The sequence below is a fragment of the Tachypleus tridentatus genome, chromosome 6 (genome assembly GCF_004210375.1).
Source record: "Tachypleus tridentatus isolate NWPU-2018 chromosome 6, ASM421037v1, whole genome shotgun sequence".
NCBI classification, from domain to species: domain Eukaryota; kingdom Metazoa; phylum Arthropoda; class Merostomata; order Xiphosura; family Limulidae; genus Tachypleus; species Tachypleus tridentatus.
This window is the reverse complement of record NC_134830.1, coordinates 141,965,306-141,986,461: the sequence shown is the minus strand read 5'-3', so window position 1 is coordinate 141,986,461 and position 21,156 is coordinate 141,965,306. Positions and strand designations below refer to the sequence as shown.

The following is a 21,156-nucleotide window of genomic DNA, read 5'->3' as shown; positions in this document are numbered from 1 at the left end:
ACATAAAACCAAGAGTACTTTAGATTAATCATTGACTGGTCACAACAATACATAAAACCAAGAGTACTTTAGATTAATCATTGACTGGTCACAACAATACATAAAAACCAAGAGTACTTTAGATTAATCATTGACTGGTCACAACAATACATAAAAACCAAGAGTACTTTAGATTAATCATTGACTGGTCACAACAATACATAAAAACCAAGAGTACTTTAGATTAATCATTGACTGATCACAACAATACATAAAAACCAAGAATACTTTAGATTAATCATTGACTGGTCACAACAATACATAAAAACCAAGAGTACTTTAGATTAATCATTGACTGGTCACAACAATACATAAAAACCAAGAGTACTTTAGATTAATCATTGACTGATCACAACAATACATAAAAACCAAGAATACTTTAGGTAAATCATTGACTGATCACAACAATACATAAAAACCAAGAATACTTTAGATTAATCATTGACTGGTCACAACAATACATAAAAACCAAGAGTACTTTAGATTAATCATTGACTGGTCACAACAATACATAAAAACCAAGAGTACTTTAGATTAATCATTGACTGATCACAACAATACATAAAAACCAAGAATACTTTAGGTAAATCATTGACTGATCACAACAATACATAAAAACCAAGAATACTTTAGGTAAATCATTGACTGATCACAACAATACATAAAAATCAAGAATACTTTAGATTAATCATTGACTGATCACAACAATACATAAAAACCAAGAATACTTTAGATTAATCATTGACTGATCACAACAATATATAAAAACCAAGAATACTTTAGGTAAATCATTGACTGATCACAACAATACATAAAAACCAAGAATAGTTTAGGTAAATCATTGACTGATCACAACAATACATAAAAACCAAGAATAGTTTAGGTAAATCATTGACTGATCACAACAATACATAAAAACCAAGAATAGTTTAGGTAAATCATTGACTGATCACAACAATACATAAAAACCAAGAATAGTTTAGGTAAATCATTGACTGATCACAACAATACATAAAAACCAAGAATACTTTAGATAAATCGTTAACTGATGACATAAATAGATAAAAACAAGAATACTTTAGGTAAATTGTTAATCATACATTGGTGAATTGTAACTTGCTAAAATTTATTATTGTGTTTATTTATACAAAGTAGTAATTAGTACATTGGATAATGATTTCCCTTCACATTAATTGTTCCGATACATGACATATTTCTTCTTAAGTCTGTGCGGAAGTGACGACAGAGGAAAAGGTAATAAAACAAACAGCATAAGTCTACCGGAAGATGTATAAAAGTAGGAAAAACACACTCCACGGATTCAAGCACTGGATTAGGGACGTTGACCTTCTACAGAACAAATCATTAACAAATTCCAACAAGAATTATTTGAAACTGAACAGAAGAGATTTATCATTACGTGTCCACAAATACAAAAAATCACCCTGCTTTATAACTCGTAACTGATCCTTTACGACCACGTGCAGTATGGAAATGAGGTGTCTGGTCTATAGCCAATCATTTTCAGGCATGTTGGAACTTACAAAATATTCGGTGAGGGTTTTCTAAATGAGAAAAAATCTGGCAATAGATAAAAGTGCTTTAAAATAGTATTCAGTAATTTCACACAAATATTTTAAACACAAAACGAATACAAATTGTTTGCTGTGTTGTACAAGATACGAAAGTGTCAATATACAGTGACTGCACCTAACTACAGTTTTAGAGGGAGAAAGAAAGGAAATTAAATAATTAGCTTTGTTCTGACTAAATGTTCACCTGGTGTCGTGAAAAGTATTTGATGAATAAAAAAGGGATATTCTTTTTTTTTCAGTATTTTCAAAGTCATGTGTACATTTTGCATTCTTCGACAATAATACGTCTGTTTAAATTATTCTATTACCAGGGGTCAGTTAATTAAGGGACTTCTTAACCACTCCTCGGTTTTGATACTATATTTGTTATCCGAGAATAGGAATGCAGGGCTAGTTTCTCTGGTGGGAAAACAGCGCTTTCTTTGAAAGAAAAATTTATGATACAAGAAGGGTATGGGACGCTCGTTTCCACGCGCAATGGTGGATGGTCGAGTAATGAACCTCGTGAGTTTGTAATTTGACTATCGTGTTAGCCAAGCGATACTGGCGTGATTTTTAGTTTGTTATGATAATATAAAACAAAACTCGTTAATATTCAAATTTTCTTTCTTTCAACTTTAAAAGTATTGGTGCAAATATACACGCAAAACTACACAAGGGTTAGCCCCCCTCCTTGATGGAGGCTATGTTCTTAGCATTTTAATGTAAGCGATTGTATCGTTTACTATAAGAGATCAAGTTTTATCAGGTATCTAGGATTTTCTTGAAAGTTTCACAGAGGATTTGAGTAATATAAATTTATGGATGAAATCAAAGGATGGTCAGTTTGACCACTGTTACTCGATCAGTTAATCCAGTTTTATAAGTAATGAGTTTGTATTTCAACGAAAACTAGAAATAAGTGACGAGTTAGGCTTATTGCCTGATAAACTTGTAGAACAGGCGGTAGAAGAAATTAACGCATTCCTTTTCATTATTGTTTAGTGAATAATCGAAAAGGACCCAACCAACAATAGATACAAGCTCTTGGGTTATTCTAATTAAATATTTCTAGCAACAGGAATATTTCGTTACTTTTATAACGCCCTCATGGCCTCAAAGTGCTTAAAAGGATTTTGCGACAAAGAGACGAACCATGGACCCTCAATTCAGGGTGTGTTAACCACTAGGCCATGCGCAGTCCCTGGGATAAGTTATTTACTTTGTACTAAAAACACAGAGTAACGTAAAGTTATTTTTGTTTATAGAAATACGTAAGTAGGTATCATAGAATTAAGAAACATTTCATTAAAAAAAACTGATTTAGAAATTGTAAATTTTCTTTCGTTTGTTTCTCGAGTAAACGGAGTTAATTCTGAAAAACTTATCCATGATACTCTTGCTGTAGTAAAGTTCGAAAAGCTCGAGTTAAATAGCTTGTGACCTCTTTATATAAATACGCATGCGTAACAATTCGACCTTGGCCCTGAGTGTTCTTTATCAGTTAATGTAGGATGAAATGAATAACTAATTCTACGCGTGCTCTAGTTAAAGGGCTGTTTAAAGGTGAAAACAGTTAAAATCTAAATCAGATGGGTGAGGCTTAAAAAAAATTAACACCTTTACATACACCCCATCCCTCCAGTCACACGATACATGTGCTTATTAACAGTTGAATTCATTAGTTAATCACTAGAGAGAGAGAGAAAGAAAAGATTCTTATACAACTTGTGGAAGCGATATGCCTAAATGTTTGTATGGGAATTAGACTTAACATTTACAGAAGTCACCCATGACAACCTGATTAAAATTCACACAGGACTCAAAAATCAGTAATGATATATTTTAATATACAATTGTTTCCAATTCACACTATAAAATAATGGATCCGGCTGTGTTAACCAGCCCTGGAGGAATTTATTACAAAATAGGAGTGGCTTTTACCATCCACTAAAATAATTCAACTGATGTTTTCACTTTTACAATAATTTACTCGTTAAATTCCACGTCAACATACAGTAAAAATATAGAAACACATCACATTAAAGTAAAAACGAAAACACAATTTCCTGGTGTTATGGACTCTCAACCAAAGTGAGAGTTAAAAAAACAAAAAACAATAACAACAACAAAAAACTGCTATTCCAAACGGAAACAATTATTCTTCTATAATTAACCTTCCTAATGTGATGCGACATCTGTCGTTAATAAACAATAAAAATTTGTACTGAAATATTTTCATTAATTTCAACATAGCACAACCAACGTATTTATATAACTACAGGATATACGTGAATCTTTTTTCTTTTCTTTTTTAACATGCTCTTTCTAATTGAGGGAGACTTCCTTTAGCTTTTAAAATGAGGGATACAACTTCCTAACTGAGAGCGTTTTTGTTTTCTTAAGGAAGGTTAGAACTTCTTTGGGAATCAGGAATTAACACTTGGCACTTGATTTTGTTTTCTAAACACACGACAGAAAACATAACATTTAGAAACGAAGTTTAGGTTTAACTCTAAATACTAAAAACAAACTTAGAAATATTGATTTGTAATAATAACATATTGAGCAAAAAAATAAAAAGGACAGACTCGTTGACATAGTAACGAGATAAACACATCACCCAAACATACATCAACTTCACTTTTCAGCAGCACAGTAATGTTCTCAGTCTCTGTATTACTAATCACACACTTAAACAATAAACGAAAAGCAACGAAAGTTACGTGCGTTAGATACATCATTAAAGTGGACCAGAAAAATGCCCAATCTCAAAATAAAAAGTAAATTATACAAAGCACAGCATAAAACATAGCTAACCCTTAACTATCTACGCTCCTGAAAACATATAATTCCCAGATTCTAAAGATACATTAAGGATTTTTACAGAATACTTAATCATCTACCGAGATATTTTGATATATAGAAACGGCCCCTTACAAATAATCTAGGCTACCGATGCAACTTGTTCGTTACGATGGAGTAAAAATTCCAGAGATTTTGAACTACTCTTCTTTTTCCTTTTGATAGACTTTAAATGTCCTAGTGCAAAATAAAATAAAAAGACACGTACAAATCTGGAACAGAAATTACGTGCACGCACGTGCTAGCATTTTCAAAATGAAGATCAATGAAACATGGCATTAAGAATCTTATGAAATATTGTCATATTGCATTCGATAACGCCAGAAAATAACTTCTTACATTTATTGGCAGATATGAATCAACTATATATATTAAAAAAAAAGTAAAAAAAACCCATTTACACTGTAGGTTTATGTCTTATTTAGAAAAGGATTCCTGGATTTAATTTCTGTGGTAAAATATTTACGTAACATACAAGAAATGCATCCCATGGTCAGTGTCGAAGATATGATAAATTCTCCCAGAGTTACTGACCACTTCTGATACGGCTGTCACACATTATAACTACAAACACGTATATAATTTGACCTTTGAGAATTTCTTTCTCCTCTTACGTCATAATTTAATATATTTCGTTTCTAGTACAGCCAACAGAGAGCATACATAATTTGAAGACCAGCTTGACAAATCGCTATTGATGCCCTCCCAGATGTCGGTAACTCGAGTCAACCCATAACCTCCAAGGTTAGAAGCAAGCTTTCAGACCTGGAACCCTAAGGAAAAACAACAAAGAATGAAGGTGATTCTCTAAAAATAATATACAAAATAAAACTGTTGAACCATCAAATAACCAATTTGTTTTACTTTGCTTTTGCAATACAATTTACTGTCGGTATGGTGTATGCATTTTATATTTTTTTCCGAGATACGAAACTAAAGGTGAAAAGAAATGACCAAAGAAAAAAATAGTATGTAACACGCATATTCTCTTAAAAATCACAAGAAATCTTACACACAAAAAAAGAAAAAGAGTGAAACTAAAATATTGACGACAGCTTTCTTAAAAGTTTAATTATTCTTATAATAAAGACATCCTGTAAGTAACAAACTTGTTAAATGGTGTATCGACCATCTATAGCAGGCATTGTGAAAATACGATGGGGAACAAATTTTCTTTGAAGTTCTTTCTTAAATAGGCTTAAAATGAATTAATCAAATATATTTTAGTGAGGTTATAAACGGGTAGGTTAACTAGAAGTAATAATGTTTAATTGGGAAACCAACAAAATTAATTACTTGGAAGTAATTAAAAATTTATAATTTACAGTTATTTCTAAACTAATTTAATATTTAAACTATTTTACTTATTAAATTATCTATCTATTCCTTTCCTCCACAGAAGGTGTTTCAATTACTTGTGGCTTACGTCCAATACGAAATACGTTTACATAATAAGGCACACAGAAAGGTCAACATTTGATGAAAGCGATGTCAGAGAAGTCAAAACTTACCCGATCATCTTCAGGTTCTGGTGTCCACGTGGGCTGTACCGACAACAAATATATCCATGAACTTAAAAACCTCACATCCTTTTTGGCTATCACAAGACCCACATTCTAAAGCAATAATCACGAACCTTAGTTCTCTCACTCCGCCATCTGGTTTATACCTGAGTTTCAAGATTGTTTTTCCTTCATTTCACCACGTAGTTTATATCCTTTCCCTTCACTCCACCAGATTTTTTTTATACCTGTTTTGAGATTGCTTCCCCTTATTAGATCATTAGTTTACGATCTAGTTCCAAGACTGTTTTCCCTTCACTTGACCCTCTAGTTTAACCCTTGTTTTAAGATCTCTTCCCCTTACTCCATCATTTACTTTACAGCCCAGTTGTAAGATCTTTTTCCCTCATTTTACCATCTAGTTGAAATCTTCGTACACAACCTCAACAGGACCGATTCTACAAAATCAAAATGTCCAACAATCTAACTCTACGTATGAATGATTCCACAGCTATACTCAAATTAAAATAATAAATAATTCAGCTTGTAACTGTTTCCTTCTACCCAAACTTAAGGTTGCCAGCACGAAAATACACTTCTAATGTCTTATAGTGCGTAACTACACTAACGTTGCTGCAAAGTTCCATAAATTTATGTATTAGTGATGTAATCAAATGATCTTTCCGACGTTCAGAATTAAAAGTACGTCCTTCAACTAGACTTGAAAATGGCGCCTATACCGGTAAAGCCACCCCAACCCTCACTTATGTTATACAGCGCCGCCTATGGTGATGAAGACGGGATTACCAGTAAGGTCCTTCCGTTGTCAAGTGACTCCAGCTAGCGAAGGATGTCCAGGAACTGAAATCTGCTGTCACAGCATCTACAAATTTTTCTATTCTGGAGTTGTCTTCTGCCCTCTTCTTCCTAACGGTGATAATCCTGTAGTTGGTTTCTCCGTTATTATCCCAAAACTCCAAATCTCCACACTTGAAACACACACAGAACTCGATCACTTCGTATTTGTACGCCACGGAAGGAATGGACACGGAAAAAGAAAAGGTATCATAAAGCGACGTCATATCCCCGAGTCCATTATTAACGTAATTGGCGGGGAAGTCCTCAAAACTTGACCAACTGTTAAAAGTTATGCGAACGAACACGTCTTTCTTGAAGGAGATATTTTTCACTTTTATCGTGCCAGATATTTCTTGATTCTTTATTATCACATTTTCAAGCGAAACGCGCTGTTGTTCCAGTTTGTTGCGAAACTCCACGTACTCAGAGGCTGGTTGGGAGAAGGCGACCTCCCAACCATTCTCCGGTTCCTCTTCCGTCTTTATACTTTGGGTTACCTGAGCTAAAAACTGGTCGGTCCAGCTAGGTGGACAGTCCGATGTTTCCTTCATCACCCGTACATGGGTCAAAGCGAGACCTTTGTCATCAGCGAAACAAACACGCTTCCCTCCTTTGCAGGGCTTTGGATAGCGCTGGTTCTCGTGAGTTAACTCATCTTCATCTCGTGCCGCGAGACAAGACCGAATAGGTGGCATCTCAGAGCACTGAAGAGCATTACCAGAATAAGCGTACCTGACGACCTCACTATGGTGGTGACGGTAGGGATAGGCGCTGTCAGGGCAACGGTAGTTGGTGAAGAAATTGTGAGGAAATATAGGCGATTTATCGGCTATGATCATTTCAGATACAATGGACACACCCTGTACCTCCAAACTGGAACAATGTTCGATTCTTACTTTTTTCCCCCTTCTATTTCTGGAACAAATAAAATTAGTCAAGCAAGGCGCGAGGTAAATTAGAAAGAGCAGACAATCAACTAAAGCAAATAGCTTGTTAAAAGTATCGAGTAATTTTTAATTTAAGTGGGTTTAGTCTTGAAATCAAGAAATTTATGGAAGTGCATTTTAAACTCAGTTTACTTTTTCTGTGTCAACACGAAAATAAAATAAAATTTAAACGTTTATCACGCTAAAAGTTTTTATTAAAGCACAAAAAGAATTATTTGAGATTTCTCTAACAAAACAAGGAATTTAAGTACTAGTAGTCGTGCGCGTTATTGTAACTGAAATTATTATTATGCAGTTTCCAGCAACTCTTCTGGTGGAAGTTACAAACTACATATATTAAACAAATTGACTTATTTTCTTCTCGTATTCAATAATCAATATGAAAAGTATTTTGTATTTATATCGAATAAAACTACGAGAGTCAAAACCTCGAAGTGATGAGGTTTCCTGTATAGAAAGAAGGTAACTTATTTATCCCTCGATCGATATTCTAACTAACGCGTCCCTAAGTCCTGCACTAAGAGGCAGACGCTCGCTACGTCAGCTGTGTAACAACGCATGCTCAATGACGAGACTATATTTCGTAACTAAACCTACATTTACGAGGCTACATACTCAATAGAGCGTAATGATTGCAACATACACATTAAGCAAACAAACTTTTTAATTTTAATAAAACAAGATTACACGCGTATACTCTACACACAACAATGTTTTACTCGCATAACTCAAAATAAAAACAATTGACGAATTACTAGTACTACTAGTCTTAACACACCCCAATATTTACTAGGAGTAAATGTATTATATGCTATAAAAATTGCACTGATCATTTTTAAAATCAATTAATGCTACCAATCACGTGCCTGAATAACAAGTTGCTCTGAAGTAATTTTACTCCATTACCTTTAACCTCCGTAGAATACACTTTACTAACGCAGTAACTCCCAGCGTTCCTGACGTTAGCTTTCTGTATATTACTGTTCTAAATTTTTCCCGCACCTTAAGCCTCGTACATAACGCATACGCCAACGAGCTTAGCCTTTTACGCAGCAGTGTTCACGTGCAGATCGTTCAAGAACCAATCAGCATTAACGAGAACTGTGTGTCCTGGAGACTGCACATTGATGTTCGCGCTTTTTCAACCAATCGTATTTATCAGGAATTTGCCGGTCAACCACGAGCATGTCTGAGAAGTTGCAGCGAATATAAAAACTTATGGATATGACGATGGATTTTTTCTTGCGTTTATTGCAACACCTTATTTCCATATTTGTTAAAGAACAGAAACTCCACGACATTCGTTTTCATTTCTCTGATATAAGAATGACATATCATAGCTCTTGTAGTCCAAAATTATATTACAAATAAATAAACTTATTTGATTCGAGACATTTGTAAGAATGTCATACATATATATATAAGGTATATTTCGCATTTGTTTAGCATATATGTTTAATAAACACCAGTAATTTAACAAATATGGAGCCTGGTTGCAAAAGCAGTTTAAACCTGACATCTAGCTAAGAAATTTTGAACTACTTCATTGTTGACCGAAACACCTTTCTGTAGCACTTTTTAAATAACTGAGCCATTAAACAAATGCTAATTAATTTTTTATATTTTATTGAAATTGCGACTTTTTTTTTTTGTCAAATATGGTCTGTAGTTATTGTTGGGTAAACGTATCCGGGGTCAATATGACGTATTTTTCTTTCGATATGTATCTGTACGTATAACCTTTCCTTTTCATTAAAATAACCTTTGCTCCTGGACGCAATTGGGCTCTTTCGTGACTTAAATTTGTTGCACGTGGCTACCATCACAGGAATTGAGCATTGACCCTTTCACGTGAAACTTAATTTGGTTGATCTTTCGCACTTTCAGTTGCTAAGACGTAGTGTCGTTTTTAAGCTGTAACCCTATATGTAATGTAAAATTACTGGCTTGTGTTGCATTGAGTTGTACCAATAGAATCAGCAGTTCATACTGCGTCCTTTTACTACAATTGTTTTTTCTCGCTCTCTTTTTTATCTCACTTTTGTTAATAAATTAATATGATTTATCTTGTCACTGCCACTAACGTATCACCTTCACACGATTATAATAACTTAAGGCTTAAAGGTGGTAAGATACTTAAGCCTTAACTAAAGTGAACTTTGCTTTTGAACACGTGTAAGTCATGACTTTTAATTTTATGCTTGGCATTTGCTTTTGTTGTCATTATGATGTAATAATTTTAAACTTAATCGATTTCCTAAATTTTTAAATATCATACAGTTTCCCACTGAGACAATAAGAACTCTAAAAAAAGTAACTATCCGAAGAGACAAGATGTTTTCAACAAAAGCTTTTGTAGGTTTTTCTCTGGATATTTGAGGAATGTCTTATTTCATATAATAGGTCTAAATCTAACTGCTGATAAATATAACTATCAGTATCAATCTTGTACACACTATTCAGATGTGTGCGAATGCATATTGCAAAGACAATTTCCTTCAATATTTACAAAAATTCTAAAATAAACTTAACAAAACACATTCTTGATACAAATTTAAGAAAAAAATGTCTAAACCAAACCTCAGTGTTACACAAATTGACAACATATCTCATACATCTTAAAATAAAATGGGAAAACCTGTCCTGGTACTGCAATACTGAGAATGTGCAAAAACAGTCACAAAATCGTCAGGACTTAAACAAACAACCGTATATAAAAAAACAAGGAAAACTATTACGTTTCATGACAAACGAGATGGCGAAGTATGGAGAAGCTATTTTATAAGTAAAATGGAATTAGGCATAACTTACAAGGCAACAGAGAAGTAATTTTTAACCCTCTAATAATGTATAAGATGCTGTGTTTTCTACTGCTTAATAACAATATATAAATGACAGCCATTTCATAATCTGTCCATAAAATTATAAAGATATGCTGTAAATGTTAGTATTTTTTTCAAAATCTAAAACAAAAAACAATATACAAATAAGGTTTTCTTATTATTTTATTACTACAAAAATGCAGTAATTTCCAAACATTTTCCTATTTGCCAATATCCACAATTTTGAGTGTTTAAACTATTTTTTTGAGAGATAAATAGCCTCATGGCCTGGCATGGCCAAGTGGTTAAGGCACTCAACTCGTAATCCGAGGGTCAAGTGTCCGAATTCCCGTCACACCAAACACGGTCGCCCTTTCAGTCATGAGGGCGTTATAATGTTATTATCAATCCCACGGTTCGTTGGTAAAATAGTAGCCCAAGAGTTAGCAATGGGTGGTGATGACTAACTTTCTTTCCTTTAGTCTTACATTGTTAAAGTAAGGACGGCTAGCGCAGATAACTCTCGTGTAGCTTTGCGCGAAATTCAAAAGCAACCAAACCAAAATAACTTCATGCATTATTTCGTGATATATAAAATAATTTAGCAAAGTAAGCTCAGAAAGGATTTAAATACATGGAGAAATGTATCTGAATATAATGAGGCAAAACGATATACTGTTAAACTGATTTTAGAGGTGGGCTACAAAAACACATTTTGGTCTTTTGGGCCATGAGTGATTTATAAAAATGACAAAATCCCATAATCCAATAGAATTAGCCCAAATCTTGGCGGTGGATGTTGTTGACTAATTGCCTTCTCTCTAGCTTATCAAAATAAAATTAGGGAAGGTAAGCGCAAATGGGTCATGTGTATATTTTTGCTAATATTCAAAACATGCCAAACACTCATGTTAAGCTTGATTGAGGATTCTATATGTAAGAACTATTTATGATGACTTTCCTGTTTATTTTTTGTTAAAACAGCTATATGCTTCTTTACAAACATGAAAAGTAATTACCGAAACTAAACACCAGTGATTATTTTCACATCTTACTAAGCCAGATATTTATTTGCATGACTTTGTAAGCGAAAAGATATTTTACGTATGTTGATGTATTTTTATTTTATATAATAAATTTTGAAACATTCACACACAAAAAAACTGGAAAACCTCTCGTATTTCGTATTTTTATATATTTTTTTAAGTTCAATGTTGTTGCACTAGAGTTAGAAATGGCCAGGTTGGTAAAGGCGTTCGACTCGTAATCTGAGAGTTGTGGGTTCTAGTCCCCGTCGCACCATATATGCACGCCCTTTCAGCCGTGGGGTCGTTATAATGTCACGGTCAATCCCACTATTCGTTGGTAAAAGAGTCGCCCAAGAGTTGTCGGTGGGTGTTGATGAGTAGCTGCCTTCCCTCTAGTTTTATACTGCTAAATTAGGGAAGGCTAGCGCAGATAGCCCTCGAGTAGCTTTGCACGAAATTAAAACAAACAAACAAGAGATTTAATTTGTTTTCAGTAATAACATTTTTGACGCTTACTCATGTTCTTAGAGACTAGAGATCAGAGTACACCTAAAAATTGCATAAACCACTAAACAACAGTGAAATTCGAAAAGAAATTACTTTATGAAACTAGAATTGCTAGTTTGAATTATAAAAACCTTAGTTTTTTTTTTAATCTGTCACTGTTAACGCAGTAGGTGAATCTGTAGGGGGACTTGCATATATTTGTAATGTGTTCCGCATTTAATAGTTCTTAATATTAGTAATGAATTTGGTCATCATAATAAAACACAGCATGTGATAGCTGTTTTTGTTTCTAGTACTTTAATAGGTGGTGATTGTTCTTATCAAATTTCTAACTGTTATTGTTAAATTCATATTACAAACTGAATAATTCACTTGATAAGTTATATCTGAGCGGACACTGCTTGTATGTAGACGGAAGTCCCAGTTTATCTCTTGTATTAATAGTGACAGTAACAAATAACATTCATCATGTGTCCGTTTGGCAGAAAACTAATCCAAACCATATTATTATACACCTTTTAAAAATAGACTGGAAATTTTATAAGGTATGGTGTTAATTATTTGGATATCGTGAAAGTAATTTCATCAGAATGCGTAAAACATTTTGAGTCTTAAACTGAAAAGCTAAATATAGCATCACTTGTGGGCGAACAATAATAATTTGACCAACTTGAATTACTTTCATTTGGTTTTTAGACTGTGATTACAATATAAAAGTTCATAAGAAACTGTAAATCGCCCTTCTTCAAGCTGATGGAAAATATTTGTATTCTAACGACGGCTGGTATGGTTACTGAATCTTTTACTAAAATAAAGTTAAAATTAAAGTTTTAATACCAGCTGTCATTATAATACATTTTTACTTCAAAGGGGTTTCTTGTCGTCATCGAAAATGCTATTTATTCCCTTAATAGTAAAATAAAGTAACTTACTGTTATGCATATATATATATATATATATGTGCAACATACAAGACTAATGGCCCATTAAATATTGCAGATGATATTAAGGTTATTTCCATTTTATTGATACTGTAGTTTTACAGCTCTTCCATTGCTTACTAAGTTTCATACTGCAAGGAGCAGGAGACGATTAATAGTAAAATATGAGTTACATCCTGTTGAAGGTGAGGATACTAAAAATAATAGCAGGGAAATTGAATCCATTTGGGTGTTTAATAGTGGGTATAAAGGGAAAAGGTTTTTAGTGGGAATTTGTTACAGGTCACGAAATGAAACTAGTGAGTAACTCTACAATGAGATTAAGATTTTAACTGTTAATGACGTCATAATTATGGGTGATTTTAATTTGGGACAGATTGGAAAATGTTGGAGTCAAACCATGAGGGAGAAAGGTTTTAGAAAACTGGTCAGGATGGATTTCTTCACCAATTATTCAAGGAACTCGCAAGAAACAATGTTATATTAGATTTATTGTTAACTTCAAATGTAGAAATGATTGATAGGATAGAAATTGTGGAACATGTGAGTGCAAGTAATCATTTTTCTATTAGGTTCAGTGTTTTGATAGATATGGAGATAAGAAATAATGATATTTTGGTAAGAGATTTCAAAAAAGGAAAGTTTGTAGGGTTTTGACTAGAATTATCTGTTGTGAATTATGCAGCTGAGTTATTTGGAGACACTGATCAGATGTAGAAATGTTTAAATATTCACGGTAAACACTCTGTGTGTAAATAAAATGGTAGCTGCAAATAAAAAACCAAAGTGGATCACAAAGAGTTTAAGAGAGAATATTAAATAAAAACATCATGAATTTAAGAAATTTAAATTGACTGGTATAACAGGTGACTTGGAAGATTACAGAATATCAAGAAAGTTGGTGAAACAGGAAAATAGCCCATCAGTAAAGATGTGTGAGAAAAGGTTAGCTAAGAATTTAAAACTTACCAGTAAGGATTTATTAAATACATTAAGGATAAACAAAATTTTAGAATAGGGTAAGACCCTTAAAGAATGATGAAGAAAGGCTAGTACCTGACAATTATAAGATAGAACTAGGTTATTAAATTTTGATTTTTCTTCAGTTTTTACAAATGAAGGATTAAGCAGTATTGTGCATCTAGAACAGTTGGTAAATGGAAACAAGATCAAACAAGATGTCTACATTAACTCTGTGCTGGTTAAGAAAAACATTGAGAAGTTTAGAGAATGATAAGTTCTCTGAGCCAGATTTTCCTTGGGGATTTTGAAGGAGGTTAAATATGGGATATGTGAGCTACTAAATACTATTTTTTGTCAGTCTTTTAATAGGAGGCAGGTACCATAGGATTGGATATTAACTAATGTAACTCCTCTTTTTAAGGGAAGTGATAAAAATTGTCCCAGTAATTATAGACCCATTAGTCTTACATCACTTGTGGGGAAAGTTTTGGAAATTTTGTTAAAGGATACTTTGCAAAGTAATTTAACAAAGTTTAGAATTTTATTGGAGAGTCAATATGGTTTCACCAAGGGAAAATCTTTCAATTCAAATCTTTTGACATTCTTTGAAAAGTTTACTGCTTGTGTTGATGAAGTAAGTGTGTAGATTTGGTGTATCTGGATTTTTAGAAAGCATTTGACAAGGTGTTGAATAAATGGCTTGTAAAAAAACCTCTACAAGTCTGTTAACAAATTGGATAGCAGAGTGGCTGGATGAAAGAAAACAGAGGGTTGTTAAAAATGGAGTTTAGTCAAAATAATGTCAGAAGAGGGGTACCTCAGGATTCAGTCATAGGACCTTTGATCTTTTTAATTAACATCAGTGACACAGATGAAGGAATGGTCAATACATTATTTAAACTTGCAGATGATGTTATAATCTTGGATGTTACTGACTGTGAAGAGAATGTTGATGATTTATGCAATGATTTAGATCATCTAGTGAGTTGGACAAATAAATGGTAGATGGATTTTAATTATAATAAATGTAAGAAGATGTATGTGGGTTATCATAATTTGAATTATAATTTGGATGGAAATAACCTTAAAAATGTTATGAAAGAAAAGGACCTTGGTGTAATGGTTGATCAGTCTCTAAAGTGATCCAAGTATTGTACTATTGCTAGTAGCAGGGCAAATTGGATTTTAGGTTGATTCTACAGAAGTATTGAATAGAAGTCTAAAAGGGTTATAATTTTGTTGTAAAGGTTTATCTACAGAAATATTGAATACAAGTCTAAAAGGGTTATAATTTCATTTTACTGGTCACTGGTCAGCCACATTTGAAGTATTGTGTTCAGTCTTGGGCTCTTACCTCAAGAAAGACATTGAATTGTTGGAAAGGATTTAGAGAAGGGTTAACAGAATGTTGCTTAGTACTGAGTTGTCATTGTATGAGGAGAAGCTGAAATCTCTTAACTTGCCTTCTCTTGATAAAAGAAGAGTCAGAGTATATCTGATTAATTAAGGTGTTTAAGATTGTAAAGGGAATTGATAGTGTTGATGTGTTGTCTTTTTTATACCTAACAGTGAGAATAGTAGAACTACAGGTATACATTTTGGCAGGGTAGGAGTTATATTCAACTAAGACAGTTTCATTTCTTTAACAGGGTGGTTGGCCTTTGAAATGGGATGCCTTAATTTGTTGTATAGGCAGCAAATTTAAGTAAATTTAAGAAAAGCTTGATCAGTATATAAATGATAAAGGCAGACTTTAAGTTGTTTTTAGAAGTTAATTTAGTGTAGAGCCAAGATAGACTAATAGGTTCTATGTTGTCCCAAAATGTCATGTTCATTTAAGTTGGGAAATGTCTTAACTGAACTGTTTGGCTGTTTCAGTCACTAATGTGAATCAATTGAAAATGAAATTTTGGAAGAGACATAAGATCAGTGTTTCAAAAACGTTAAAATATCAGTTCGTACTTGGTGTAACTATGTAGACAGCCACAAGCTGTTGTCCCTGTTAAGTTCATCTTGGTGTAACTTGATGTGGACAGCCACAAGCTGTTGTCCTTGTTATGTTCATGTAACTAGGTAGATAGCCACAAGCTGTTGTCCCTGTTAAGTTCATCTTGGTGTAACTTGATGTGGACAGCCACAAGCTGTTGTCCTTGTTATGTTCATGTAACTAGGTAGATAGCCACAAGCTGTTGTCCCTGTTAAGTTCATCTTGGTGTAACTTGATGTAGACAGCCACAAGCTGTTGGCGTTGTTAAGTTCAAGTTGGTGTAACTTTACATAGACAGCCAAACACTTAGTTTATCATAGATGCTTAGTATGATTATTCAAAAAGAACTTCCACTGCTCTATAGTGGCTGAGCAGTAAATCTGAGAGGTTACAGCACTAAAAATCAAGTTTAGATACATGTGATGGACAGAACACGTACACTTTTTTTTATGATTAAAAATAAATCCTTCCATTGCTAGCTGGTAGCTAGGATCTGTTTATAGAAATGTTGGTTTGGTGGTAAATATATTTTTATTGCTTTGTATTTAAACTTTGTAAGCATTTTTTATATCGAAATATTATCACATTACAGTGATAGGGGTATCAATTTTCTCAAATTTATCAAACAAACTGTATTCTGAAGACAGCTGGTATGGATATTAACACTTGAATTAAAATAAAGTACAGAACAACCTTTTGACCTTCTTAGGTCATCATCAGGTTAACAAAGAGAGAGTTTCCAACTGTAAATCATGGACAGAATATTCAAGTCTTGTCTATAGCTGGCCTGCTTCATAAGTAATGTGCAGAAACAAACACAAAAGATGTTTGTGGGGGTGGTGATAAACCCTCTTGCTTCATTATAAAAATCTTTCTTTTTGACTTATGTAGTAATATTTGCACACACTCTTTGTTGAGATTATGTGCTTTCATTTTCTAATGATGTTCTGGTTTTTCAGTTTTCTAGATAGATATGTTGTTGGGGAAGCTTATTAAAAGTTCCATAGAATAGGTACCTGATGTAGGGATAACTAACAGTATTATTCCATTTAAGGTGGTGGTCTCTGTACAAAATGTGATTACTTTGTTGTTCTGATGTATAGTTTTTAATAGTTTTATGTAATTATGTTTATGACATTTGTAGCTGTGAGACTGTTTGTGACAAACTGTCTCTGTGATTCTATCCATTCTTATAAGATTCTTGAGCATTAAATCTTCTAGGACTAAAGAAAGTCGCTTGCCTTTCATTGGGTCTATTTTATAAGGTTAATTGTGATATGCAAAGAGATTGTTTTGTGTTACATAAAATATAAAGACAATAAATTACTTTGGTACACATGCTAGTACACTGTTAAATTTTTGTTATTCACCAAATATGTTTCCTTTAATACGTATTTTTATAAAAGAATTGCAAACTTGATTTCATACTAAGCACATATATATATGTATATATGCAGTTGTAAGATATATGTTGATGGGATTCTATACCTCTATACATATGAATGATACCAATGTATTCTTTGTTTTGCAAGTAGAATATATCAGACAATATTTATAGCCATTGCAAATTCTAAAAAGCTAAAATATTTCCCTAGAAAAATCAGGTATAAATTTAATACCTTGGCTCTTAACTGTCAGAAATATTTGGATGTCTCTGCCCTTAATGCTTATGTATTATTTGAGGTAAGGACTATTCAGTGCTATCTATATACAGTCACGTGAAAAAAGTAGGACACAGTATGAAAGCCTGTGTATTTTTGTAAAAATTGTGGATAGATGGATATTTAATGTCAATTTTAACAATACTAAAAGATTGTAGGAATATAACTAAACAATTAAAACTGAAGAAAAGACTTTTCAAGATCTTCTGTAAATGTAATTCTACAAAAATGAATATTCTAACTGAGGAAAAGTTAGATACCCCCACATTTATACCCACTTAAAATGGCTCAACTCGCACACAGGTGTATCACACCAGGTGCACGTGATTAGAAGATCGTTACTCAGCATTTTAATGAGGTTTGCCCCATTTAAACCTCAGACATTTAGTTTGGTGTGCTCCTGACTGTTGAAGTGAGAGTGAGCACCATGGTGAGAGCAAAAGAGCTGTCTGAGGCTTTCAGAAAGAAAATTGTAGCAGCTTATGAGTCTGGTAAGGGATTTAAAAAGATCTCAAAAGATTTTGAAATGAACCATTCCACTGTCCGGAAAATAGTCAACAAGTGGAAGGCTTTCAAACAACTGCCAACATACCCAGGTATGGTCGACCAAGCAAGTTCACCCCGAGAGCAGACCGCAAGATGCTAAAAGAGGTCTCCAAAAACCCTAAAATGTCATCACAGGACCTACAGCAGGCTCTGGCTACTGTTGATGTGAAAGTGCATGCCTCTACAATCACAAAGAGACTGCACAAGTGTAACTTGCATGGGAGGTGTGCAAAGAGGAAACCTTTGTTCTCTAAGAGAAACATTAAGTACAGACTGAAGTTTGCCAGAGAGAATGTAGACAAAAACCAGGACTTCTGGAATAATGTTCTTTGGGCAGATGAGTCCAAAATTGAATTATTTGGACACCAGAACAGAGGACATGTTTGGTGTAAACCAAATACAGCATTCCAGGAAAAGAACCTCATACCAACTGTGAAGCATGGAGGTGGAAGTGTCATGGTTTGGGGCTGCTTTGCTGCAGCAGGATTTGGACAGCTCACAATCATAGAATCCACCATGAATTCTACTGTGTATCAGAGGGTGCTTGAGGATCATGTGACTTCATCTGTAAGAAAATTAAAGCTGAAGTGGAACTGGACCCTGCAACACGACAATGACCCAAAACATACCAGTAAATCCACCAAGGACTGGCTGAAAACTAAGAAATTGAGAGTTCTGGAATGGCCGAGTCAAAGCCCAGATCTTAAACCCATTGAGATGCTGTGGGGTGACTTGAAACGGGTCGTACATGCAAGAAACTCCACAAACATCTCACAACTATAGCTTCTAAACTTTTTCCACACTTACATCCCAACAATTTTAGAACAATTTGTTGTTACAAGTTTCATCGCGTTTTTGTTGTTGTGGTTAACGGTTAACTTTACAAGTGGCGCTATCTATTGAGTGATATGTGTATCGGGCAATATTAAACAACATGTATCATTGTGTATATTTAGGCTGTAAATAATCTGTTGTGGATCAACTGGGGTTCTCTGACCGAAGGGAAAACCTACGTTTTAGGGAAGTGTTTTGGTATGCTCCATGGTCGTTAGGCACGTTGTGGTTTATCAGTTACAGCTGACGACGAAGAAGAGAACCTATGATTTTGCGGCCCGTTTTTCATACGTCAACGAATATTGTCTGAAATTTAGAGGCAGTTATGTAACTGACTAACGAAAGGCTTTTTTGTTGCCCATTTGTCTGAATTTTTTCGATGTCCTGGATTGTATAAATTATACTGGTCGCCAAGTTCAATCCGAATAATCTCTAAATAGCGACCGCTACAGCACTACCTCATAATTTGTGTTGGTTTTCAAGATTATTTTGAACTACTGTTTTAAATCGCCACAGTTTTACAATAAATTGTAATCGTTTAGTATGATGTTAATTAAACCATGTTACCTTTGTATAATATTAAAAAAAAAAAAAACTGGTGTAAAGTGCTGCTAACTATTGGCCTTTTCTCTAACATTTCAAACATGGGGACAATGGCAGACAACCTTAGTAATTTTGTCAGGCATAACAAGGATAGGACAAACATGTTTAGTAGTAATGTTATGATTAACTGAATAGTTGGAATAATTAAAAACAGTAATAACCCAAAACCCTAATTTTTATGAGTTGATTATTTTTATAACATTTCGATTCATCGATTATTGGAATAATCAAAAACAGTAATAATTAAATATTCGTATTTCAACTAACTAATTATTTTCGTAACAGTAGGTGTAATCATAATATTGAGTAATCAACTGTTGGAGTAATAAAAAGAATAATAACAAAAACCTAACGGAGAGAAAACGAACTTTAGAAATTTTCATGAAGAACTTGTTTGTTCAAGGTGGAGTTTTATCATTGAATATCGTGTAAAAAACTGACTGGGTAATTTGTGAAACTTTTTTTCTTTTTAAGAAGACTGCATTTACATTTCCTTGATTATACAAAAGTTTTTGATGTGTAAAGCGATTGCCAAGTGCTATAAATACGTAAATACAATGTGCGAGGCACAAACCTCCCTAATTTTTGATAGTTAATACCTGACTAGCAGGAGTGTCGTTATAAAAAATTATTTGTTTGAAAGCCTGTTTTCAGACGTGCTATTCGAGTCTTGTCTTCCACTTGTAACAACGGGTGACAAAGAAAAAATATTGGAATGCCTTGTAAGGTGTAACAGATGCAAGGCTGCTCCCTAAGTGGCTCTTTTATCCAGTCTTACCATGTACATTGAAATATATATATTTTTTAATTTCGCCAGGCTATACGAGGGATATCTGTACTAGGTGTCCCTAATTTAGTAGTGTAAGACTAGAGGAAAGGCATTTAGTTATCATTTAGTTAGCCCGCCAACTTTTGGGCTACTCTTTTACCAACGAATAGTGGGATTGACCATAACATTATAATGCGTTCACGCCTGAAAGGGCGAGCATGTTTCGATTGACGGGGAATCAAGCCCGTGATCCTCAGACTACAAGTTGAGCACTCTTACTAATTGGTCATGCCTGGCCCGACTTTGTGATGAACATACAAACTAATGCATAGGAATGTATTTCAGGAGAATTGCGAAGATAAATATAAGAAATATTCTATAACTTAACATTTTGAAACTTTCATTGTTTAGTTGTATATGACGGGAATTTTATTTTTTTCTTTTATTTATAATGTAATTTATTTATTTGATGATTTTTGAATCTCAAAGCTTCTCAGCAACGCACAGGAATATAAATACATAGTTTTTTATAAAGTCACCATAGCAACTCCAAGAAATACATAAAGCATAATTCAACTTTTCACAATAGTAACAATACTTTAAAAGTCAAATTATTTACTGAAATAATAAAAAGGTGGCGTTTACAAAAGCATTTATAATAAGAATATGAATTTCATGAGTAATTATTAATAAGAATTTACAGCTGAAAC

At 33.6% G+C, this 21,156-nt stretch overlaps 1 protein-coding gene across 4 annotated transcripts; it reads right to left on the bottom strand.

Annotated features, from left to right (window-relative positions):
• Positions 1 to 3,442: 3,442 nt before the first annotated feature.
• Positions 3,443 to 8,859, bottom strand: LOC143253887 (protein phosphatase 1 regulatory subunit 3C-B-like). 4 transcript variants are annotated; one of them, XM_076508418.1, is made up of 3 exons: positions 8,652 to 8,859; positions 5,990 to 7,753; positions 3,443 to 5,251 (listed from the first exon to the last, which is right to left on the bottom strand). In XM_076508418.1, the coding sequence occupies exon 2, from the start codon at positions 7,675 to 7,677 to the stop codon at positions 6,784 to 6,786; it is 894 nt and encodes a 297-aa protein (XP_076364533.1). In that variant the 5' UTR covers positions 7,678 to 7,753; positions 8,652 to 8,859; the 3' UTR covers positions 3,443 to 5,251; positions 5,990 to 6,783. The 4 variants fall into 4 exon arrangements, with proteins under 4 accessions (XP_076364533.1, XP_076364534.1, XP_076364532.1 ...); XM_076508419.1 differs by having other exon boundaries at positions 5,990 to 7,747; XM_076508417.1 differs by having other exon boundaries at positions 5,990 to 7,747; positions 8,692 to 8,859.
• Positions 8,860 to 21,156: the final 12,297 nt, after the last annotated feature.

What these genes read in the sequence shown, in the direction of transcription:
- LOC143253887 (XM_076508418.1), bottom strand. Translation starts at nt 7,677, where the DNA reads ATGATCATAGCCGATAAATCGCCTATATTTCCTCACAATTTCTTCACC.